General features: G+C 43.2%; 1 protein-coding gene across 1 annotated transcript in view; it reads left to right on the top strand.

Moving 5' to 3' along the window:
• Positions 1–1,905: 1,905 nt before the first annotated feature.
• The window catches only part of EIF3H (eukaryotic translation initiation factor 3 subunit H), a 132,864-nt gene continuing 107,963 nt past the window's right edge, over positions 1,906–26,806 (top strand). Inside the window, exon 1 of the mRNA XM_034763502.1 lies at positions 1,906–2,077. Coding sequence (XP_034619393.1) covers positions 1,955–2,077 — 123 coding nt within the window. The 5' untranslated portion in view covers positions 1,906–1,954. The remainder of the gene's footprint in view (positions 2,078–26,806) is intronic.

Genomic DNA, 26,806 nt, shown 5'->3' with positions numbered 1-26,806 from the left:
CTGAACTCCCTTCTGCTGCACCCCTCACAGCTCCCCCCACTGCCCTGAGCCCTCTGCCACACCCTGCCGCACCCCTCACCCCTCCTGCACCCCACACCTCAACTCCCTGCCCTTAGCTCCTGCCACACCCCTCTTGTACCCCCTGGGGGCAGGGAGGGGGTGGAATTGGGGTGGGGATTTTGGGGAAGGGGTTGGAATGGGGGCAGGGAATGGGCGGGGCCTCATGGAAGGGGTGGAGTGGGGGTGGGGCCGAGGGTGGCACGGGGGGAGGTGTCAATAATGCGGCCCTCGGGCCAATGTACTAGTTCTCATGTGGTCCTCGTCGTCATTTGAGTTTGAGACCCCTGGTGTAGATGCTTGGTCTGGAGCCAGAACGTCTACACCGCAATGTTATAGCCTCATGAGCCCGAGTCAGCTGCCACAGGCCAGCAATAGGTGTTTATCTGCTGTGTAGACATCTCCAGTGAAAACCCTTTGCCCCTGTGGTGGTCCCCTGGAAAATCCCCAGTACAGCCCTTCCTTTCCTCTTCTCTAGCCCTTCCTGTTGGAAGATCCTCAATGCCAACCCTTGTCCCCATAGGCGACATATGAGGTCACATGTCCCCTCCCCACCCCACCCCGATTTCTGCAATGGTGTGACTTGGGCTCAGTGCAGTTGAAGGGACATGCCTGGGAAAGGCATCAGCATCAAAGCACTCGCCCAGAGCAGGGCAGCAAGACTGGGCTGGCGGTACAGCGTTGCCAGATGGGGTGCAGAGAAGCCTGCTGAGTTGCATCCCTTCCTTGTGGCCAGCAGCCGCAGTTACCTGCTTGAGTGTGTGTCTGGATTAACCTGCCTGGAGCTTGGGGAGTCAGTTGGGGCAATGGGGAGGGTAGGCAACATTGCCTGGGAGAGGGGTGGGGAGCCCAGGGAGGCAGCAGGGGTGATGAGTGGGTGGCTAGGGGAGGCAGGGGCAATGGGTGGGGAGTTGGGGGTCAGGGCACCAAAATACAAATTTGCCTAGGGCACCATTTTCCCTAAGGCCAACCCTTTAAGGGTGGGTGAGCGCCCAGGGTTCCATGGTCAGGGGGGCGCTGTGGTCAAGAGGGTGTTGCTGGAGGGTGCCCTGGCAGTCACCAGGAAGTTGACTGTGCGGTGAGGCGGGAGTCTGCCATTGTGCTCCCCCACTATAAGCAGTTACTAGTTGCCTATGCTTGTCCCCTGTCCCTTGCCCCTAGAACATATCCTATTGGGAAATCCTCAGCACCAAACCCTCATTTTCCTCCAGTCCTGCCTGTTGGTGGATCCCAGTGCAAACTCTTAGCCTCCGATTCATTCAGCTCTGGTCTTATGCAATCACCTGTCCTAGAGAAATGCGATCCAACAGCTAATAGCGCTGGGACACGTGCTGGTTTTGTACGGGTAGACCTATGTCAGTTGGGGAGTGACGTTTTGCTATCCCGACACAGCCCCTAGTGTGGACGCGGCTAAACCAGTACGAAGGTGCTCATGCTGCTCCAGCACAGCGCCTTCCCCTAAGTGTAGCCACCCCGGCTATCCCCACGCTCTGACGTGGTACAACCCGCCCATGTAAACGCGGCCTAGCGGCCACTCTCATACTGACACGAACACGGTGGCCCGGACGCGTTCAGAGCTGCCCCGCGCTCTCCACGTTTCTGTGTTTGTGTGTGACACGTGGAAACAGACTTGACGGGTGATCACTGATGCGCATGCGCAGCTTTCTCCGGGCCCTGACCCCCGATTTTCTTCTACGCACGCGCAGTGTGTCCCGGGAATCAGAGTATTTCCTGCGCATGCGTCAAAGCGGGGACCCTCCACTCTACCCCGGCCCCTTTTGATCTTTCCCTTAGTTTCCGTCCGGAAGGCATTCACAACCCACCTCCGGGGCCTTAGCCACGCTTCCGGTGTTCCATTTTTCTCTTTCCGGCCGGCGTGGGAGAAGCGTCTCTTAACATGGCGTCTCGCAAGGAAACCACGGTGGCCGCCAGCACCGGCTCCTCCGCAGCCGCCAGCAAAGCCAGGAGCAAGGCGGCCCCGGGGGACTCGGCCGTCAAGCAGGTGCAGATCGACGGGCTGGTGAGTAAGCGGAGCCGGAGGGGGGGGGTCTGTGCGGCCGCCTGGCCAGGGCCGCGTGGGGGCCGGCGGCAGCGCGGTTTGTAGAATCGCCTCTGCGGGGAGAGTCGGTTTTCAGCACCCCCGCCCCGGGGGGGGGATGGGCGTTTTCGTGTGTCCCGGGGGTGGGGTGGGGGAGGCGGAAGTGGCGCCGCAGAGGTGGACACACGTGCGGCCGCCTGGTCAATTTCACCATCATAGGATTTTAAAAACCATAAATTTTATGATTTCAGTTATTTAAATCTGAAATTGCACGGTATTGTAATCGTGGGGGTCCTGACCCAAAAAGGAGGTTTTTTGGAAGGGGGTTGCGGTACTGTTACCCTTACTTCTGTGCTGCTGCCAGCGGCGCTGCCTTCAGAGCTGGGCAGTTGCAGAGCAGTAGTTGCCGGCCAGAATCCCAGCTCTGAAGGCAGAGCCACTGCCAGCAGCAGTGCAGAAGTAAGGGTGGCAGGGTATGGTATTGCCACCTTTATTTCTACGCTGTTGATGCCTGCAGAGCTGTGCCCTCAGTCAGCAGCCTCCACTCTCCAACCGCCCAGCTCTGAAGGCAGCAGCACAGAAGTAAGGGTAGCATGGTATAGTATTGGCACCCTTACTTCTGCACTGCTGCTGGCGGGGCGCTGCCTTCAGAGCTGGGATCCTGGCCAACATCTGCCACTCTTCAGCTGCCCAGCTTTGAAGGCAGCACAGAAGTAAGGGTAGCAGAACTGTAGCCCCCCTAAAATAACCTTGTCACCTCCCCCACACACACAAAACTCCTTTTTGGGTCAGAACCCCCAATTTGAGAAACGCTGGTCTTCATAATGAAATCTATATAGGATAAGGTAAAAGCACACAAAAGACCATATTTCATGGAGGGAGCCCAGATTTCACAGTCCATGATGCATTTTTCGTGGCTGTGAATTTGGTAGGGCCCTAGGTATTGGGAATGGAATCTGTTGCGACCCGCTACCTGGGTCTCGCCCCTGTTTAGTATACTAACGGTACAAATAAAACATAGAATCACAGGATTGGAAAGAACCTCCAGAGTTCTTCTAGTCCAGTCCCCTCCACTCATGGAAGGACTAAGTATTATCTAGATTATCTCTGACAGGTGATTGTGTAATATGCTTTTAAAAATCTCCAGAGATTCCATAACCTCCCTAAGCAATTTTTCCAGTGCTTCACTACCCTGACAGCTAAGAAGTTTTTCCTAACGTCCTACCTAAACCACTCTTGCTACAATTTAAGCCCATTGCTTCTTGTCCTATCCTCAGAAGTTAATGAGAACATTTCGCCCCCCCCCCCCGTAACAGTCCTTTATGTACTTGAAAATTGTTATCATGTCCCCTTTCAGTCTTCTCTTCTCCACACTAAGCAAATCCAATTTTTTCAATCTTCCCTTATAGGTCATGTTGTTTTGACCTTAAATAATTTTTGTTGCTCTTCTGTGCACTTTCTCCAATTTGTCGATATCTTTTGTGAAGTGTGGCACCCAGAACTGGACGCAGTTAGTACTCCAGTTGAGGCCTAATCAACGTGGAGTAGAGCCGGAAGAATTACTTCTCGTGTCTTGCTTACAACACTCTTGCTAGTACATCTCAGAATGATGTTTGCTTTTTTTGAAACAATGTTACACTGTTGACTCATATTTAGCTTATGGTCCACTATGACCCCAGATCTTTCTCCAGTATTCCTTCCCAGGCAGTTATTTCCCATTTTGTATGTGTGCAACTGATTGTTCCTTCCTAAGTGGAGTACTTTGCATTTGTCTTTATTGAATTTCATCCTTCTTACTTCAGACCATTTCTCCAGTTTGTCCAAATCATTTTGAATTTTAATCCTATCCTCCAAAGCGCTTGCAACATTTCCTAGCTTGATATTGTTCACAAACTTTACAAGTGTACTCCCTATGCCATTATCTAAATCATTGATGAAGATATAGAACAGAATCGGACCCAGAACTGATTCCTGCGGGACTCCGCAAGTTGACTGTGAACCACTGATAACTACTCTCTGGGAACAGTTTTCCAATCCTTTATGCATCCACCTTATAGTAAGTAGCTCCATGTAGGTTGTATTTTCCTAGTTTGTTTATGAGAAGGTCATGGGAGACAGTACCAAAAGCCTTACTAAAGTCAAAATATACCACATCTACCCCTTCCTCCCTATCCACAAGGCTTGTTATCCTGTCAAAGAAAGCTATTAGGTTGGTTTGACACTATTTGTTCTTGACAAATTCATGCTGATTGTTACTTATCACCTTATTATCTTATAGGTGTTCACAAATTGATTGCTTAATTATTTGCTCCAGTATCTTTCTGGGTACTGTAGTTAAGCTGACTGGTCTGGACTTTACTGTATACCCCTGATTAAAACTTTGTGTGTGGGGGGGAGGCGGCTTGGGAGGGAGGCCCTGGAGGGTGCCGTGGGCACTACAGATGCTGGGGAGGAGGGGTCGTGGCCTGAGGGGGCACCACAGATGATTGTGGGTGGTCGCAGCCCAGGGTGCACGGGGCTGGGGCAGGTTCCCTACCTAGCTCCTGGGAAGCGGCGACCCTAGCTCCATATACTGCCTCCACTCTGCCCCAAACCCCGGTTCTGCAGCTCCCATTGGCTGGGAACTGTGGCCAATGGGAGCTATAAAAAAAAAAAAATTAATGGAGATATCCTATCTCCTAGAACTGGAAGGGACCTTGAAAGGTCATCGAGTCCAGCCCCCTGCCTTCACTAGCAGGACCAAGTACTGATTTTGCCCTAGATCCCTAGGTGGCCCCCTCAAGGATTGAACTCACAACCCTGGGTTTAGCAGGCCAATGCTCAAACCACTGAGCTATCCCTCCCCCTGCTGCAGGGGGGGTGCCTGCAGGCGGGAAAGCATGTAAAGCTAGGAGCTGAGTTCCTGTTGCTCTTCCGGGGAGGGCCCCCCTCCTCCCAGGTAAGCACTGCCCAGCCCTAACACACTCCTCTCCCCTTCCCGCCCCCCACACACCCTCAAACTCCTGCTGCTGGGAGGTGCGGAGGGGCGGCCTGAGACTGCCCCAGCAGCGGCCGGTGCACCTGGCCATGGGGCTGCCCGAGCCTGATCAGGCGGCCCCCAGGTCAGGCGCACCGGCCGCTGCAGAAGTCATGGAGGTCACGGAATCCGTGACAGTCACGGAGCCTTAATTATAACTTTCCATTACTATTCCAGAATCACAAAGTGTAATGAGTGACTGGGTGAAGGGAGGTAAATCTGCCCATTAAAATAGTGTCAGGTTTCAGAGTGGTAGCCGTATTAATCTGTATCAGCAAAAAGAATGAGGAGTACTTGTGGCACCTTAGAGACTAACAAATTTATTTGGGCAAAGTGGGTTTTAATCCACGAAAGCTTATGTCCAAATAAATTTGTTAGTCTCTAAGGTGCCACAAATACTCCTCATTAAAATAGTGTTTTTGATTTTTGTGCTTGAGAAGAGACTCTTCCAAATCTGAAATGAGTGTAAACCATTGCAGTATTCTCTTCCTGTCTCTGCAGACATTTTGCAGTGTTGGTGGGGCTAGTAATAGCTTTCTTAAACTGCAGAAGTTTGAAAACTGAGGAGAGTCCGCTAAATACCATGCTGCTGCTGCTTGGGAAAGCTGAGAGCAACAGCAGAGGCAGCTACTTGAGCTGTTTCTGGGAGAGAAGGATCCTGGAATTCCCACTAGATCAGGGGTTCTCAAACTGAGGGTCGCGAGCTGCCAGACTCCACCTCAAACCCGGCTTTGCATCCAGTATTTATAATGGTGTTAAATATATAAAAACGTTTTTTTAAATATTTAAGGGGGGAGGTTGTACGTAGAGGCTTGCTGTGTGAAAGGGGTCACCAGTACAAAAGTTTGAGAACCACTGCACTAGATCCTGAGATCTTGAAAAGATTCATGGCATCTTTGTCTATAGCAGTGGTTCTCAAAGTTTTGTTCTGGTGACCCCTTTCACACAGCAAGCCTCTGAGTGAACACCCCCTTAAATATATTAAAAAGTGTTTTTAATTTACAACACCATTATAAATGCTTGAGGCAAATCAGGGTTTGGTGTGGAGGCTGACAGCTCGCGACCCCTCATGTAGTAACTTCGCGATCCCCTGGGGGGGGTCTCAACCCCCAGATGGAGAACCCCATGTCTATAGTAACATGAGAATTCCCCCTATTGGATCAAATGCTTAAGAGGAAGGTGTGAGAACCTTGCAGTAGAAAAATGTGGGATAATCTGCTCCTTTTGATGATGATTGTTGTTTGTATTATTGTAGCATTTAGGCGTCCCAGTCCTGGACCAGGACGTGTTTATGTTAGGTCACATTCTGAACTCAGATAGGTTGAGCTCTAAAGCAAGAGGTCAAATGCCTCCAGAAATATCCCTTCAGGAAGTTTTGTTATATTTATGACAGATACGGATATCAAAAACGTTCAGAGAAATATCCAACCCCATTTTGAATGTTGCTAAATTCTTGGTCTCAGTGAAGGCAGGATACAAGAATGAAAGTTACTACCAAAAAAATGAAATATCTCTTCTAGAACCACTTCATGCAATGTTACAAAAGCCTTCCATTATATTCTTTCATTCTGTTTGAGTAAACAGTCTTCGTTACTCCCTCCTAAGCATTTTGTTGTATTTTATCTTTCTCCTTTTATAACATTTCTGATTATGGTAAGAACAGAATGAAGCTTGCTAGAATCTTTCACTGGGGCAAAGTAACTTAGAGAATCAGTCCTCTGATCTCCATAGTGCAGAGATTTATTTGATATTGGGTGAGAGGGCATCAGGGAGTCAGAACTTCCTCTTTCTCAAACTGCAGCTTCCCTAGTCCAAGTGTAAATCAGAGCAGCCACATAGCTGCTTTAGGATATATTCCTGCCCTAAGAGTTTACAATTTAATAAATATTAAATAAGAGTAACCTTTGGAAAGTGTGCATACTGTTTGTGTAACAAACATTCATAGGTTAAGAAGGGAAACATTAATTTCTCTCTCCGTTAATATTTGTTTGATATGGTTACATCGCTAGCTGCACCTCTATCCATTTTCTGGTCTCTGAGTACACCCCCTCAGGCCTCATGTCTTTGCTTATCATGGGGCGGAATTCCGCAGTTCACCCACTCTTAGCTACAGTACCATGTGTATGATCTGTGCTTACCTAGCAGGTCTGACTGGGTTTGGCACCTGTTGTTCTTCCCTTCAGGAGTCTGTGACCAGTGGTTTATATAATGACCAAACAGCATTTTAAAAACAAAGTATTGTTTATTTTGCAGTAGGAACAAATATTTTAGAGAGGATTCAAAAACAGCATGTCTATCTTGCTATCAGGAATTTCTTCAGACACCGGAACAGCTGCTTATGTCTCAGCGTTGGTCGCTGGAATAACTCCTCTGAACAACTACATTCCTCTCCTATGAGGGACGCTTTCTTTTTCAACAGCTAGAGTTCCTGTGACATTCTGTGTTCCTGGGCTTTGGTCCTTCTGGACTAAATTAGTTGTGCAGGTTGGTTGGGGAGGAGGGAAAATCTTCAAAGCTAATAGTTTGGCCTTTGTCCCTTAACGGTCAAGTGTTTGCTGCAGGGTGATTGTTCTTGAGGTATTTAATTCCTTCTTGGTGGTTTGTTACAGCCCACTATTAAACTAATCCATACAGTAAACATCCCAATAACCAGGCCAACATACAATATTCATAAATTACTGTAGAGCAGCTCCAGAGTTGCTACCTCAATACTGTTTCAAATATTTTTTTGATTTTACTTGAATTTCAGTGGTTTATTTTAAATCGTGTTGTACTTTATAGTGGCTTCCATTCAAGGATCTTTAAGTCCTTTGTAGGCATTTAAGAATAAATCCTCAAGACTTCACTGAAAGGTAGGTAGTTATTTTTAGCTTAGGTTGCAAGCTCATTGGAACAAGCACTATTATTATTATTATTTTTTTTTTTGGTTTATGTAGTGTCTATCGCTGTGGGGCCCTGACCTCTATGTACTACTGTAATATAAATAATTATTAATAGTAATTTCCCTTTTACAAATGGGAGACATGAGGTGCAAAGACAGCTTTGCCCACGTTCACAGAGGTAGAAATGATCTAGAAATAGGACCTATATTTGACTACCTATATTTTAACAAAATAACTGTAATTTTAGCTTCACCTTTTTTGTCTTCAGAGGTGTTCCATCCGGAATACTATTGGGTAGAACCATCAAGTTTCACTTTTTCCTAGGGGAAAAAAAATCATTCATTATTCTTTAACTCAATATGCTGTTCAATTTGAAAACCAGAGAGCCATAGTAAGATTGAAAACACTGCAAATTATAAATAAACTGGCATTTTAAAGTTGTTAGACTGAGCTATTATCACTGATTGAATTCTGAAGGCCTAATATGATAAATCACACTTTTGATTAACAGCATATAAAAGTTGGAAATCTTGAACAAATAATTGTATATGTGCAAAAAGATGTCTCTCCCACCCTCTTTACATGTAAAAATACAAGTTCAGTTTACATATTTGGCATTATTCATCTGGTAATCCATGAGTTTTGATGCAAACAGTATTCCTTTCTCATTGTGTTGAATTGATTTATAAATTGGGCATTTGAGAGTCTCTAGCTGACAAAGTTCCAGCTACTGGGGATGCATTATAACTACACTGACTTGTACTCTTGGTAAGTTGTACAAGTACTTGATTTAATTGTTTTATAAAAACAATTCATCTATTTGACTAAAGCAGTTTTAATAGTTGTGCTTTTCAAGTGGTCAAAGGCATTTGGGCTTTAGTTTTATTCTTCACACCACGCAGATGACTTTTGGATACACAATGTACCTTCATTTTGTATAATGTCTTTGGTATGATTTTGTTATTTTAATCCAGTCCCGAGCAGAGATTTGGCTGAATCAATGAAAAGTTGTTTGATTTAAGGGGCCCTAAGCTGAAGAAGAGGGAAACTGAGGCAGTGCACCTGCAGATCGACCTCAGGCCATGAGGGAGTGCTCAGGAGATGACCAGTCCACTTACAGTTATCAAAAACACAGTTAAAGTGCTGTCTCACTTTTCTTCCAAAATAGAATTGAAATTTTTAAGTAGTGTTACATAGTCATGTTCCTTTTGGTAGCCTGAGGAAAAAGATACTTTGGTCCCTTAAAATATCTGCAGACTAGTTATGATAAACTGTTTCACCTTGCATTTAATTGTGATGCTTGGGGTATCTTTCCCAGACCTGAAGAATAGCTCCGTGTGGCTCGAAAGTGTCTCTCTCTCATCAGCAGGAGTTGGTCCAGTGCAGGATATTATCTCACCACCTTGCCTCTCTAATAGCAAAAACTGGGCATTTACTTCTGGAATACTGCAATATAGTTTTCTTTAATAGTACTCTCTTAATTTCCTGTTTGCCTGCAGTATTTCCATACACTCCCACTCCCATGAAATCCATGAATATAATTAAAGGAGATCTTGGTCTTTAGAGCTGAGAAACTAACTTCTTTTAAAATCAGTATGGATAGCTTCAGAGTGGAAAATAGTTGCTACTACTGGGTATTGATCTATACTAGTTATTTCATGAAGATTACTTTCAATATGACCAATCTTTATGTGACAGCAATTCTTTTCAAAGCATCACTTTCAACACTCTGTCTTGATATTTCCACCTCTTAAAGCCAGGAGATGGAGGTGTATTCCCCTCTCCCACACTACGTACACTCGTGGATTTGGATGATACCTTTTTTACCTTGTCCCACATCCTATTTTTAGTCAGTTCTATAGCCATTGGCATTTGATAGAATGTGTTTTATTGTATAACCTTAATTCTGGCATTTGATAACTTTTCTGAATGTTTTACTTGACACTCTTATCTTTTGTTTAGTGTAATAGTTTTGCAATTCATATGGCTCCTGATCCTGTAAACAATTACACACTTGAGTAATTTTATTGATTTGTGAAAATGTTAGTTGCCCCAGCTGAGAGACTTAGCACAACCTCCAAAGTTCTACTATGTTCACTTGCTTTCATACAATTTGTAAATAAAACTCTTTATTAAACAATAAAGAGCCTCCTATGCATACTTCTGCAATTCTTTGATGCTCAACACTAATGCCATTTCCAATAACCAATTTAAAATACAACACTATAAAGCATGTAGATGCAAGAGGTCATATCCCTGAAGAAGAGAAACACATTCTAGAAATATCTCCATACTTTGAAGTAAATTAAGAAGGCTCTGTTAAGTCCACTCTGTTTCCTGATATTTTTAACGGTAGGAAATGAAATGTGATTAGGAAACTGAAGCATTAGCATACCAGATTACTTGATATGGAATTGATCCTTCAAACACTTCAGTGAGACTATTTGCATTGAGAAAAGGCAAGATGGTGGCAAATGTTCATTATTCTTTTGAAAGGGTCTTTTGTATTGGGTCTTTTGATCCAATGTAGTACAAAGCAGAAGTTGCACAAATATCCCGAAATACAGTAGTGTGATCAGGTGAAACAGTGGATCATATACCTAGATAGAAGAATACAAATGGGCACATAATGTCAAGAACATGTTTGCTTAGATTTCATTTCTACTCTATGGTAAACGCAACTGAGGTTTACTTTCTATGGCCCTGTGTCATTGACAGTACTTATAAAATCCTCACTGGATCAGGAACAGGCACAAACAAGCTGGGATCTTTTAAAATCAAACATTGAGACTAATGCCAGGGATGATATTGGAACACTCTCATCATGTAGTCCCAGATAAATAGCTGAAATGAAGTAGTTAACTGTCACATAAACAATGGCTAAAGTTTTAAAACTTGTATGCCTAAAGTTAAATATATGTGACTTGGTTTTTCAGAACTGCCAAGCACCTGAAACGCCTATTAAAGTCAGTTGACACTGTGGGTGCTCATTTATTTGGGGCCTACCTCTGAATTTAGGTGAGTAGCTGTAGGGACTTTTCTGTTGCTTTGATCTGCTGGTTGAGTTAATCTGTTATCTATATATGACTAGGCTGCTGGCTGAGTTAACAAATTACCTGTATATGAGTTTTCAGTGCTACTAGGTGGCCATCATGTTGTAATTTCAATTGTTAAGACCCCTAGAACTTTTTTTGTATTATTTTTTATTTAAGTAAAAGTTTTAGGCACCAAAATATTTCAATTTTGGCCAATGGGTATATTTTTTTCGGAGAACTTCGGATGTTATTGTAGGCCTTATCTATACTAAGTGTTTTTTTGTTTGCAAACCCCCAGTGTAGATGTACTGGGCTTGTGTAAGACAGGACTTATGAGGTGCTGATCAGACCAGTAGAGTGGTATGCTGGTACGCGCTCCAATACCCATTCCTGGGCTGAAGCAGCTGCATGTGTAGTTCCAGAGGGTGCTTGGGAGCATCCTAAGGTTTACATGTATGCCATGAGATCAAGAACGACTGTATCATAGACCATTTCAATGTTTTTTTCTCTTAATTAATTGGCCTCTCAGAGTTGGTAAGACAACTCCCACCTGTTTATGCTCTCTGTATGTGTGTGTATATATATATCTCCTCAATATATGTTCCATTCTATATGCATCCGAAGAAGTGGGCTGTAGTCCACGAAAGCTTATGCTCTAATAAATTTGTTAGTCTCTAAGGTGCCACAAGTACTCCTGTTCTTCTTTTTGCGGATACAGACTAACACGGCTGTTACTCTGAAACCTGTCATTTCAATGTGAAGGCTGATGTCACAGAGTACAAGGAATCTGGAGGATTCTAGTAGCATGGTGGGCAGCAGCTCTGTGAATCCCTCCAGGAGTTGACAGGGTTTTCATCTGGAAGTCTGTAAGCTACTAGATGTCCTAGGTTGTTGTTGTTCTTTGCCTCTCAGATGTGGGTGCATTAAAATGTTTTTGTTTCTGTAATGGAATGTTTTCTGCAACTGAGGCCGGAGGGGAACAGGATTGTTGTTCCACCTCTCTTCTCTTTTTCTGCTGTGTTCTGGAGTCTCTTGGCTCGTGATGTGTCAAGTACCTGTGTGTGCTACGATAGGGTCCTTTGTTGTTTAGAAGGATAGCCCCAAGAACAGTGACATCAAACATCCTTGGGCCTGTCTCTCTTCCATCTCTTCCCTTTCTCTTCATACATACTTCTGCCTCCTCCCTCTTCACCTTTCATTGTTACTAGTAAGCATCATCTTCCCTAGTCCAGCAAAGCATGTGTACCATCAATACAGCAATGAAACAGGCTTTATAGAGTTCTGTCAAATGCACAAAGTAAACATACTGGAAAAATTTCTGTTTTTTCTTCACTGAAAGGGTTAGTGTTAGGTGTTAACATGTTATAACTGTTTCCTTTGAAGAAAGAAATGTTTTTGAAGCTGAGGATGTTGATTCACAGTGCTATTTTAGTGTGATGCTAGCTGAGTATTTTTTAGCATTTCATAGTGTTCTGCAGTACATAATACACCTGTCTGTACTCATGCATTGTATCTTTGAGTTGTATAAATGACAGGTAGTAGCACCAATCAGAGTGTGCTAAAGACTATGGTGCACAGGACCAATAGTACTGCTCTCCTGGGTCCCTGCTTCTCTTTTTGTCTTGCACATTCAGTCACGGTGGCACAGTCCTGCTCCTTGACTGTAAGAATAGTTCAGAAAACGAAAGCCAATGAAAAGGAGCAGGAAGTCTTACTTGTTTAAACCCACTTTTGGACACACCAATGGGGTCAATTTTTTTTTTTTCCTCCACTGTCCTTGAATGAGACAATATGAGATGGCTGTGTATCTGGGATTCTTCAAGTTCATGGTCCATTAGCAGGTCCTCTAATGAACTAGCCTCAGTAGCACAAAAAGCCTATAGTGGGGGAAAGAAATTCTGTTTCTACTATTCTAAGGGCTTGTCTTAATAGGAAAGTTATACCAGTATAAGCTAAAGCTATGACTACACTTCAAATGCTAGTGCTGTCCACACTGAGGCCTTGGCTACAATGGTGCTGAACAGCGCTGCAACTTGTTGCGCTCAGGGGTGTGAAAATGCCTCCCACTCCCCCCCCGAGCGCAGCGAGTACAGCGCTGTAAAGCGCCAGTGTAATCAGAGCCCGCAGGGCTGCACGCTTGCTCGCAGCGCTGCAAGCTATTCCCCTCAGAGAGGTGGAGTACATACAGCGCTGCGAGAGAACTCTCGCAGAGCTGGCGGCGCGATTACACTCGTGCCTCACAGTGCTGCCGCGGCAGCGCTGGGAAGTCCCAAGTGTAGCCAAGGCCTGAGTGTTAGGTTGGCTTAACTGTTCTGTTCGGTGCGTGTGTGTGTGTGTATACACTTCACACCCCTGAGTGACACAGCTGGATCAACTTAACTTTTTAGTGTAGATCTGGTCTAGAAGATGTGAATTTAAGGGCTTGGCTACACTTGCAGATGTAGAGCTCTGAGAGTTAAACGAGCCTTCAGAGACCACAGCAGGGAAAACGCTGCTGTGTGTTCACACTGTCAACTGCAAGCGCACTGGTGTGGTCACATTAGCAGCTCTTGCAACGCCACAAAGAGCAGTGCATTGTGGTAGCTATCCCAGTGTGCAAGTGGCTGCAACGTGCTTTTCAAATGGGGGAGGGTGGAGTGTGACAGGGAGCGTGTTGTGTGTATGTGGGGGGAGAGACAGTGTGTTTTGGGGGGCTGAGTGTGTCAGCATGCTGTCTTGTAAGTTCAGACAGCAGCAGACCCCCGCCCGCCCCCCCCCCTCACAAGAGCAGCATTCCACACTAATGGTTTGCTTTGTCCTGGAGCAGATAAGCATGCCGGCTGTCAGAAACAGAGCTTTGAAAGGGGATATTCACATGCCTACAGCCGATTTCAAAACAATGAGAAGAGTGGCCACTTGACGTCAGGGGGTTATGGGACGCTTCCGGAGTGCCAATCACAGTGCAGTAATGCAACACCTTGTCCACACTGACGCCCGGGTATTTCAGCCGGGGCGCAGCAAGCTTTATGCTTCTCATGGAGGTGGATTACCAGGAGCACTCCAGCTACAGAGTCCAGGCGCTCTATGTGCCTTGCCAGTATGGACACATCGAGAGTTAGGGCTGCTATAATGCGCTCTAACTTGCAAGTGTAGCCAAGCCCTAAATAGATGTAGTTACACCAGTATAACTCCCCAAGTGGACACACTTATACTGGTATAAAAGTGGCTTTTTTCAGTTTAGCTGTTGTTGCTTTGAAGGAGGTTTAAGCTAAACCTAAAGAAAGACACACTCAAGAGTATCCGCACAGGGAATTATATCAGTTTAACTGTATTGGGTAACTGGTAAATATCTCCTGTGTAGACAAGTCCTAAGTGTTTCTGTGGAACTTGTGTTACCGCCACTACTTTCTAGCCTCTCCAATAGCTAAGGTCTTTGACCTGAGGACATAAACAGTACCTCTGAGTCAGTCTCCTGCTTCTGAGATAGAGGTTGCTGCCAAGGCCAAATCAGCTGCTACTTCACCACTCAAAGGCATTTGTCACTTTATTTTAGGTGAACACAAACAGGGTATTCACTTTGGAGGAGACCCAGTTTTTAATGAAATTTATTCCATATTTGTACATATTCAGGTATGCTGTAAAAGATTCAGTTGCATAGTTGGTGAGTGACATGATTTCATAGTCTTGGAATTCTGCAGATATGAAGCTATAGATTGTTTCTTGCGCACTATTAGAATCCGCTATGGAATCCTACTCTTGTTGCCAAAATTGGTCCTTGGGAATTGCAGAATTTCATATGCTTTACCTTTCAACTTGTATAATGTATTATCTTAATTTTCGAACATCAGGCATGGTTGGTATACAGTACTGGGGCATGGATGCACTTGTGTGCCCACCCCCACATGGGTTTTTGAATTTATGTAGGGTCTAAAAAGAGCTTTGATATTGGTTGACTCTGACTGCATAAAAGTCAGCCTCCCTGCTTCCATTTTTGTATCTGTAAAATGGGGGAAATATCTACATCCTGGTTCTGGGGATGAAAGCTTTAAAAAGTGTCTTGTAGTTGGAAAAACAGTATAAACCTGTGGCTGCGGAGCCACATGCAACTTTTCAGAACTTAATATGCGGCTCCTTGTATAGGCATCAACTCGGGAGCTGGCGCTACAGGCCCCAACTTTCCAATGTGCTGGGGGGTGCTCACTGCTCAACCCCTGGCTCTGCCACAAGCCCTACCCCCATTCCACCCCTTCCTGCCCCCTCCTCTAAGCCTGCAGTGCCCTCGCTCCTCCCCTCAGAGCCTCCTGCATGCCACAAAACAGCTGATTGGGAGGTGCGGGGAGGGATGGGGAGGCGCTGATCAGTGGGCGGGGCTGCCGGGGTAGGTGGGAGGTGCTGGGAGCAGGGTGGGGGAGCTGATGGGGGGCTGCTGACATCTTACTGTGGCTCTTTGGCAATGTACATTTGTAAATTCTGGCTCCTTCTCAGGCTCAGCTTGGCCACCCCTGGTGTAAATGCTAAGAATTGCTATTAGAACAAAGTTGGAGCTTGTAAACAAGCTGTAGGAGTGCAGTGAGGGAATATATACCGAAAGGTTATATCATTGATAAGTGTACAATATAGAGGAGTTCAATAAAAGAAAAACATCTGGTATCATTTGGCACTATGAAACTAATGCCCTGACAAAAGGAATTAGTGTTTTGCCTAAGGGCAATGAACAGTGTTACACTTCAAGGCTCAAAGGCAAAATATCATTTGACAATAGCTTTTCCTGTTTGGAAAGAAAGTTGGCACACTGCCCTTCTGTGTGCTGCTGTGGTCAACAGTTGGGCTTCATTCCTTTCTGCACTTGTGATGTGTATGTCAGACTGGTCTCCTGCATTGTAATTATGTGTGCATAGCTGCTGAACAGGCTGATTATGGTCTGATCTTGGTGCTTATTTGCTGGCTGTTACTTTGCTACCAAGATGAAGAATGTGCATTTTCACTTATTTTTTTTTTAAATCATTGTTTTGCAGTTATATAATACTTTGAAGATTAAAAGTATTTTAAATTAATCTCTCATCACTACTGTGAGCATGGTCTCCATTTTATGCTATTCTGAAACCTGTCATTTTATAGATGGGGAAACAGGCAGAGAGCTTGAGTAATTTGACTAGAACAGCAGAGGGAGTTTGCTTCAGTAAAGACTGGAAATGCGGATATCTAATGCGTATTCCCTTCCACACTAGAACATTAAGGATGCACATTTGGCGTTCTCCTGGCATTGTTACAAAATTGAGTGTCTACAATGTTTGTGAGCAGAGTGGCAAAATGCAGGGAAAAGAGAGACAAAATATAGCAGACAGCTGGCAAAATAGTGTAGTACCTAACCTGGGTCCTGAAAAGTTTGATGTATTTAGGTCTGTAGTACAAAACAAATGCAGTTTTATATGCCCAAGAAAAATGTTTTCTGTTAATTAAATTTGGCAAGAACACTTATACTTGGAACAAATAATAATAATATTTTTTCAAACTGTTTTAAAGGCATCTTATTTTCAATTTTTTGTTGTTGCTTAGGTCCAAAGCTTTCTTCTAAAGTAACTCCCAATCTTGCTCTGCCACAAATAATATTTTGGATCCATGTAAATGTTTCTCTTCTCTCCCCCCCCCCCCAAAAAAATTGCCCTCTAGACAAAGATGTGATTGTCAACATAACTCTGCCACATCTTTTATTTCATGTAGTGTTAAGATTATAGATGTGTATACTTTTTATTTTTCGCTAATGCTTAGCAATTCTATAAGAGTACTTCCAGTATTTAGCAAATAATAATACATTTCTTGAATTCTGAATTAGTAAAATGGGCAGCTCAGCTTACTGTTGTAGAATCAATAATTTGGGCAAGTTTTAAGATATATTTGGGAAATTATTTTTTTAGATATGCTTAGTAACTGCCAGATGTTCCCTTTTGTGTTTAGGTAAGCCCATTGCCTGCAACAATATGCCCATAGTTAAAAATACTCCTTTAAATTGCCTTTGTGTTTAACTGTACGCATCATTGTGCCTTGATGTGTAGTGAAATACAAATGCTATTTAAATTGAAATATTAGAGATATTGATTACGCATATTGAAATGCTCTGACTACAGCCTGATGAGTATTAGCATTGTGGTATGAGCATGATACTACCAAGGATTTCACATTCTTTCATATCTCTCTTGTGCAGAAGCAACCACTCAGTAATTAAGATGGTAACTAATTTTCCATTCTAAGCCAGATTTTGGCCCCCCTTTTAAAATCCACAAAGGAATATTGTTATCAAAATTGGTAGGGTAGATGTGAGGCTGAAGGAAATTATGGTTTACTGGACTCCTCACCTGGGATGAAATGTGATGGTGTTGCTTTGGAGGCCTCCTAGAGCCTCCTAAGTTTTGCAAAGGTGGTGGTGCATTCAGCAGTATGGAACCTCTCTTGTGTGTGCTGGTGTACACCTCCATTTCTTTAATAGGCATTAGCCAGCTGGCCCTCATGATCTCAGAAGGAAGAGTGAATGACCCTTCTCCCAAACCCTCTTGCTCCTCCATCTCATGCTGTGAGTGTTTAAAAACAACTAAGCAAATTCTCAGCAATAATTAGTTAAGATAAATTAAGGTTTTGAGTGCATATTAGTAATTTAAAGATAAAAATCCTTATAGAAATGTTGTAGTTACCAAAAAATAAGCATTAAAAGGTAGGAAATTCAGAATTGAGATTACACTTTCAGAAGACTCAAATATTTACCAATTCGTGGTTTAATATACTCAGGCTACCATAACTATGCCCCAAAAATGATGTCCTCAGAAAATCATATGACCTTATCCGTCCATATTGTGCCTTATCAGTGGTAATAAAACTAGAATGCTCTTAATCATCCAGTACTGCTATAGAGATAATAAATAGTGCTTAGCTCTTATACAGCACTTCACTTTGTACATATCAAAGTGCTTTACAAAGGAGAGAAGTATCATTAGTCCCATTTTAAAGATGGGGAAACTGAGGAAAAGGGAAATGAAATAACATTCTTTTTCCATGGTTGCACAGCAGGTCAGTGGTAGAGCTGGGAACAGAACCCAGGTCCCAGTCTTGTCGCCCTTCCACAGGTGCACACAAGACTCTTGTGGAACTCCTTGCCTGAGGAGGTTGTGAAGGCTAGGACTATAACAGCGTTTAAAAGAGAACTGGATAAATTCATGGAGGTTAAGTCCATTAACGGCTATTAGCCAGGATGGGTAAGGAATGGTGTCCCTAGCTTCTGTTTGTCAGAGGGTGGAGATGGATGGCAGGAAAGGGATCACTGGATCATTACCTGTTAGGTTCATTCCCTCTGGGGCACCTGGCATTGGCCACTGTCGGTAGACAGGATACTGGGCTAGATGGACCTTTGGTCTGACCCAGTATGGCCGTTCTTATGTTTTTATGTTCTCCCATTAGGGAAGATTTTTCTGTATCTCTAAACCTGTTAAAACAAAACTTGTTCACATAATTTTCAGTGAAGACAAGTGCCCTGGACATGTGGAAACCTTCAGTTTCACAAATAAAATAATAAATGATTGAAAATGACAGTCATTGTGCCAGTGTGTCACTTTAATGACTGTTTTGGAATATATACTGAATGCATGTAAAAGGAGGGATTCCATAATTCATATGCTTAAATGCAGTATTTTACTTCAGCACATATGATTTTTTTTTTTTTTTTTTTTTTTTCCAATCCCAATGTTGAGGCTAGGATCCTGAAATAGTGTTAGGTGCTTCTAAATCTGAGAGCATTTTATAGTGCTGTAAATAGACAAAACAAGTTTATTTTGTTTCATTTAGCTCTGTCGCATTCTGTTAATTTCTTAAGGCCAAGTAGTGGATAACTGCCTCTGCAGGCTTTCCTCTACTTCATTATGAGGGTAAAAATTTAGCACAATCCATGTGAAAAATGGGTGGTTGAATTATAAAGTTTATTGCTGCTGCTTTTGGCTGTCACTTCTAAATCTTTTCATATGGAACTGCTAGAAGCTGAAGCCTGAAAAATAATCCTTTTATTCACAGATGGCACTACTAGCTCAGTAAGTACTGCAAATATTTGAACGCTGGTAGTTCACTAATATAGCAGAACACATTTCAGCATACAGCTGACAGCTAAAAGCATAAGACTCTTTTGTACCAACTGGAAAATATTAAGTTGAAACTATAGCTTGTGTCTAATCTCCCTAAAATGCAGATACGTTGTGCAGTAGGCGAGCATGTTCATCAGCTCTCGCTCCCAAAACAATGGTAATGTATTGACTTTTGTTCTAAAAACATGTCATAAAAATACTTATTTAAAAATATTAAATGTTTTCAAAAGATTCAGATTCTCTAACCTATTTGTGAAAGTAGCAAAAATAATCTACCGAAAAATACTTGGTAATGCTCTGTCAGTAATGCTCTGTCTCCATTGTAACTAGGACGACTGTAGGGCCTTACACTTGTTACAACCCCATCATTGCTTCCTGACAGTATGGTAATGATATCTAATACCCTGCTGCTGAAACAAGTGGAATCCTGGGGCTGTATTATAGAAACATACCTACAAGGCAGTCATTCTGCAGTGCCTGTGGTCTTGATGGTTTCCATGGTAATGAATGTGAAGCCATGTTCTGTGAAATTTATACTATGATACTTTCTATTGCAAAGAAATATATTGATATATAGCGAGTGGCACAACGGATAATTTAAAATATACAAACATAATGATGGTGTATTATTGTTTGTACTGAGGTGGCACCCAAAATGTACTACAGTACCTTCTTTCTACACAGAAGAGAGAGCTCACTCTTCAGATAGACTCTCTATCTAAAAGGATAGATGAAGATTAAAAGAGATGCAACGTCCAAACAAAGCAGTCGTGGTGGTGATTAGCATATGTCTTACTTAATTTGGTTTTTATGTTTGATTTCAATACCCTTCACTTCTCTCCATCATTTGATGACCTTATCGTTATCCAATGCACAGCAATTCACATTCAGTTCCTTTCCTCTGCATCACTGAGCTGTTCACTTACAGAAAATAAATAAATGAAAATAAATAAGTAGATGACTTAAACATGTTTCATGATACCTGGAAGGCACTAACTCAAACTCTGGACCGAGATGAGGAAAAGCACACTCTATGAAAGATTAGCATCTGTGGCTCCTTCAACCAATAACTCAGGGCTCCCAATCCAAGTCAGTGTTCCTCTAACAAAAACATGGAAGACAATATGGTTTTGCTATTTGAAAGATAAAACCCAAACCAAATCCCAAGTACCATTTTAAAAAAAAATCAGGCCCCTTTTATATATCAAAACAGTTAAAATGACAACTTTTTTCTCTGGAGGTCATTTTTAAAAGGAATAGATTAGGGCTGTCAATCACAGTTAATCATGCAATTAATGCAAAAAAAATTAACGATTAAAGTCACAATTTTTATTGTACTGTTAATAGAATACCAATTTAAATTTATTATAAATATTTTTGGATGTTTTTCTACATTGGTTGATTTCAGTTACAACACGGGGGGAGGGATAACTCAGTGGTTTGAGCATTGGCCTGCTAAACCCAGTGTTGTGAGTTCAATCCTTGAGGGGGCTACTTAGGGATCTGGGGCAAAATCTATACTTGGTTCTGCTAGTGAAGGCAGGGGTTTGGACTCAATGACTTTTCAGGGTCCCTTCCAGTTCTATGAGATAGGTATATCTCTCTCTCTCTCTCTCTCTATATATATATATATATTTTTAATACAAAGTAGACAGTGCTCACTTAATAATTTTTATTACAAATATTTGCACTGTAAAAAAGATAAAAGAAATAGTATTTTTCAGTTCCTCATACAAGTCCACTCAGTCCTACTTCTTGTTCAGCCGATCACTAAGATAAAAAAGTTTGTGTATATTTACGGGAGATAATGCTGCCCACTTCTTATTTACAATGTCATCTGAAAGTGAGAACAAGCGTTCTCATGGCACTGTCATAGCTAGCGTTGCAAGGTATTTAGGTGCCAGGTATGCTAAACTTTCATATGCCCCTTCATGCTTTGACTTGTAGGCTCTAAAGTTTTACATTGTTAGGTTTTTGAGTGCAGTTATGTTAAAAATAAATTCTACATTTGTAAATTGCACTTTCACAATAGAGATTGCACTATAGTACTTATGCAAATATTTGTAATAAAAAATAATATAAAATGAGCACTGTATTTTCCGTGTTGTAACTGAAATCAATATATTTGAAAATGTAGAAAAAAATCCAAAAATATAATACATTTAAATTGGTATTCTGTTATTGTTTAATAGTGTAATTAAAACTGTGATCATGACTGTTTTTAATCTCATGATTGAGATTATTTTTTTAATCATTTGCCAGCCCTAGAATAGATTCTAAAACTAAAATATGGAATTGAGTTTCAATGTGCTAAATAATATTTATTACTCACAATGTAAAAATAACTTTCAAGATTTACTGTTGCTCAAGATTTGTAACTTGAATGGCTGCAATTTTTAATCTGTTTTGATAATAGGACAAGTAGGAAGCTGTGTGTTTGGGAGAGTTGTGGATATATGTTGACATCTAGATATGTCTATATGAAATCAGTTATCTCATCTCATAGTGGACAGGTATTCTGCATCATATAAGTATCCTTATCAGTAGGCTCTGCAGATGTTTGAAGTTGCACACAGATTGGATTCTTCACAGGATAAGTCCACAGATCCGTTACAATGGGTCTGACTCTTGTTTGCAGGACCTTGGAGACAGATACCAGACCTTTCAGTTACTACAGGCTTAGAGTGACCAAACCTAAATCTTAGATTTAGTTAATAAGGATTGCCTGTAAGCGTATATATGGGTGAGATCTGAAATATTCGTTGGCCTGGTAGGCGATGTGTCTGATCTCTTGGGATTGGTAGTACTTTATATGAATAAGGTTTTTTTAGTAACTACTCACTGTATTAAACTTGGCTTTCTGAGTGGGAGCCCAAGGGCTGGATTGCTTAAAGGGAACTGTATTTTGGCTTCTTGGTAACCAGTGCGGTAACTGTTTTGTTGTTGGCTTGGTGAATCTAAATATAGAATAAATCACCAGTTTTGGGGATTGTCTGTCCTATTCCTTGCAGTTTGCCCTGAGTAAGCATTCTCAGTGTAGCCCCTCCAGGCACCACGGTCACTGTGAGACAACATGGATTCACCATATGAAGGCTTCCTCTGTCCCTCCCTCAAGTAGGGAGCATCTATAAAATTCAAGGAGCTCACTTAGAGATTGTCTCAAAAGTGAGCTTTACTAGGGTTCCACTTATTTCTATATACAGCAGCAGATGCAGTTCCCTTTTCAGTGCTATCCTGTTGTCTCAGGATGGAGGCCACTCTAGCTCTGGCCTACAGATAAGGAGGAAAAACTCCATAAAACAGGGTACACTTTGAGACCTGAGAGGTTGATCACTCCCCCCTACGAAACTTTGAAATTGAGAAGGAAAGGTAAAAGATTTATGGGAAGGACACTCAAGATTTTGACCACAGAAATCACTCCTCAACAGGGGACATTTTTAAGGCTCTGTTTTCCCAGTAAAACAAGGAACAAGAGGCACAGGGATCCTCTTCCTTCTTGTCTTTCTCTTCCACTTGACCATAACATAAACTTTGCAAGGATAAATGCTCTAAAAGGAAGAGAAAAGGTCTCAAAGTTCAGAGGGGTCCTCATATTTATATTCCTGGGAGAAAGGCCAGATTTCTTTGGCCTTGGGGCCAGACCCACAGAACAACCACCTCACTTAGGCTTTTTAATAATGTTTTTAAACCATCCTCAGGAGTATTAGGCAGACTGTGTGTATCCTTCCAGATAAGGCCCTGAGAAAAGAAACATTGGAGAGAAGTTGACTTGAATCCATTCCGAAGTAAATGTTCTGATTTATACTCCCCAAAAGTTCACACAATCCTCATCTTTGGTTAAAGAAATTGCAAGTCTTTATTTAAAATAAATAATAAATAATAATAAATAAAAAATAATAAAAGCAAAGCCACCTTAGCAGCCTTTCATGCATCTAATGCTTCCATGTCTTGGCTATAGCCATGTGTGTGTGGTCGGACTCCCTTTTGCCCATTGTGCCATTAAAATTCAGAAGTCCTCTGGACTGGGAGCCTTCGGTGAAAAACATCTCTTGATCAATCATGGCAGATTGTCCTTCTCTCCCCCTCCAAAAAAAGAAAAAACAAATGAACAAACAACCCCCCACCCAAAAAACAAACCTTGAGATGCTCAGTATAAGCAATGAGTTATGTAACTCTCACAACACCAGCTCTGCCTAATGCCATGGAAGGCCAATCCCCAGGGAAAATAAGGACTGTTTACTACTGAATATCCCGGGGGCAGGTTCTTTAGTGACTGTAGACAGAACTGCCATGGAATCCTCCTTTAAATAAAAATAAAATAAAAATCTGAGAGCCTTGTAGTCCAAAACAGACGCTATTATAGGTCTTGGCACTCTTTTGATCCATCCGTGAATTGCAAGAGAGTGATCCAACTGGCTGATTCCATATACAAACTGGCATGAGGTATGGAGGAGATACTACAGGAAAACTGCATCCTTCAAGAAAGAGAGTCCAGGTTGGGCCAATTGGGGAGCAAGTGGCAGGAATTATCAAAGCATTAGATCAATACTATATTTGAAAAAAACACCCCCCTCCCAATTTAGGCAGCCAGGGTTATGCCATTAAAATTAAATGCAACACCAAAACCAAGATTATTCCTCCAACCAATTGAAATACCGAGTATAAAGACTGCAGTGTATTATCTTCTTCAAATTTGGATAATGGATCTCCCAGAGAACAAGACTTAGTACCTTGTCCTGGTACCAAGTGTCCCAAAAAAGGAGTGCTCAACTTGAAGTTCTTGAACAGATTCCTTCAGAAGCCATAGTTCAGGATGGAGACCCTGAATTAAACCCAGAAAAGCAATTGCCAAAAGGATTTTTTAATTTTTGTATCATCAGGTGTTCTTCATGCTGCACCTTTGGTCCACCTGCCTCTGTTAGGGTGTCTTCAAAGTATTAGTTTAATATGTTTTTCGTTGATTAGAAAAAGGAGTCAAGATCCATACCCATTCTAAAATGACCTACTCATCCTAGCACCTGTCCTGGAAAAGGCCCCCAGAGCAGCTGTTGCAGGACCCAAGTTCTATTCTGGAATAACATGAATGTGTCAGCACTACCAGAAGCCAAATGATTCCATGCAATATATACTGCTTCTGGGAATTGTCGTGTCACAGAAGTTTATTTCTTTTACAGGACAGGATTCAGAAGCTGGTGGCCTGAAGACATGAGGCCATTTGTTCTCCAGTCACATCTATCAGGGCTCTGTCTCTGATCAGAATGATGGTCTATTGCCCCAACATACTGTTGAGTGAGGTTCCACATGTGTCTTCTCTTTGCTCCCTTGTAAAGGGATACTCAGAGGCCCAGAGTATGTCAGAATTGGAGAGGGTTAGAAGAGAAATCCTATGCCAGCTCCAAAAGCAGGGATGCTCATTCAGGGAAGCTGACATCCAAAGTTAATGGAAGAAGAGCCCTCCCACATAATATCAATTGGCCAAAGCTCAGAGCAGTCAAAGATGTCCTAAGAACTGTAACTCCAGTCCTGATGTGCCGGTGATGCATTACAACACATTGGCAGTGTTTTTTATCACTAAAAGAGGTAGCAGGTATCAGAACCATGCTATGTGCTTCTAATCTTGACTGTTCCTGATCAAAGGAGGGAGGAGAAAATAGTCTGTACTCCCTACCACGACCCATAAAGAGGAAATAAACATGACATCTGGTTAAGCAGGAAAAGAATGGACCCAGGAGTGGAATTTCCACCCTAAGTTCTTCAAGTGTAGAGTCTGGCCTTAGGTTTCCAGCCCATCAATGGACCTGTTTGTATCCAGGATCCAGCAGCAGTACCAGAACCTTATATCCGATGAAGAGATTATTACAATCATAGCACCTAGGAGCTCTACTATAGAAACCCAGACCCCGTGGTGCTTGGTTCTGTACCAGTGAAGAACAAAAAACCGGTCCCTACCCCTAATTGCTTACAATCAAAGACAAAGAGACAATAGATGAATATAGATGGGGAGTACAAGGAAACAATAAGACTATCATGCTGATCAATATTGGCATGATTCATAGGTAAGGCTATGATTTAGTCACAAAGTTCGCGGAAGTCATGGAATCTGTGACCTCCAGTGACCTGCGTGACTTCAGTGGTGGGGAGCTGCAGGGTACCCCACTGTCCGCAGGGCCGGGAGCTGCGGGGTACCCCCGCTGCACCTTGTGGCCCCCATAGCTCCTGGCCGCCGGGATACCACACAGCTCGCGGGGGGCAGCGGGGGAACCCCCGAGCTCCCAGGGGGCACCAGGCTCCCGGGGGGTGTCCACAGAGCTCCTGGCCGGTGGGGGAACCCCCGAGCTCCTGGCCACAGCAGGGAACCCCCCCGAGCTCCCAGTCGTCACAGGCCACTGGAGCTGTGGGTGGTGGGGGTAGCCCACAGCTCCGAGCCCCCTGGGCAGTGGGGGACCCCTGGAGCTGCAGACATCAGGGGTAGCCCACAGCCCCTGCGCAGCTGCCCACCTTCAGGCGGTGTGGGCATCCGTAGATTCCTATTTTGTCCCAGATATTTTTGTAAACGTCATGGACAAGTCACGGCTTCCGTGAATTTTTCTTTGTTTCCTGTGACTTTACTAAAAATATCTGTAACAAAATCTTAGCCTTATTAATAGGCCATCACTATAATCATGCACTTTCTCCCATGGTCAAAAGCATGACTTTCTTTTTCTGTTCATTCTTCTCCAGGACAATTTTTTAAAAAAAGCAAATAAAAAAATAAACAAACAGAAGTGAGAGAGAGAGTCCTGCATTGGCCAAGGAAGTCCTGGTTCTTGTATCCAGCTGAGGTGGCAACCACCACTCAGCTATGCCTCCTCTACAGGAAGGATCTGCTCGAACTACTAAAATTCAGCACACGAGCCTAGATAGGTTTAGTTTACCTGCTTAATATTTGAGAGCAACACGTTAAAATAGGATATTAAAATGTGGTCAAACCCCTCTGAGCTGGACACAAGTGCTGCTTGATATCCTCAGGTAGTGAGCCTGCACCTGTTCCTCTCTGGGTTGGGCATTTGCCTCCTTTGCTTATGGGGGCCCAGGAACTCTTGACACAAAACCCAATTATGCACAGAGGACCTTATTCATTTATATGAAAGAATATTAGGCAAGGGGACGGGGAAAGACCAACGGGTTGAATGGGGGAGCATTGGGGAATTTAACAACTACAGTGAAACAATGGCACAATCCCTGTCCCTACTAGCGGAGGTACCAAAAATCTTAACCCCACCTGAGGTCTCTAATCCCACCAGTGGTGTGCACACAGCTGAGATGCTCTAGCCTGGTGAGGTAGCTGCCCAGTGGCTGCTCAGTCTGGACCTGCAGCCTGGTGGGATTGTTGCATCTCAGCTACTCGGCCTCCACCTTCCCTTGGGAGACGTGTGCTCACCACTAGCCCCAGTCTAGCAGTGTCTGTCGCAGTCCTGTTACCTGGACGCCTGCACCCAGAGCAAGACAGTCCTCCTTCCTTCCACAAAACCTCCCCCTCCCCGCACTTCACCCAAGATGGCATCTGCCTCCTGCTTCCTCCCAACTGTCATGCAATACTCTGGTTCATGGCCATCTAGGCTGTTGATGGGCTAGAACTTGGCAGCTTGCACTTAGGTGCCATCTGAAGGCTTATTACATCTATAGCTTCTTGCTATTTG

The sequence above is a fragment of the Trachemys scripta genome, chromosome 2, assembly GCF_013100865.1.
Source record: "Trachemys scripta elegans isolate TJP31775 chromosome 2, CAS_Tse_1.0, whole genome shotgun sequence".
NCBI lineage: Eukaryota > Metazoa > Chordata > Testudines > Emydidae > Trachemys > Trachemys scripta.
Note: the sequence above shows the minus strand (reverse complement) of the source record. Positions and strands in the feature narration are given on the sequence as shown.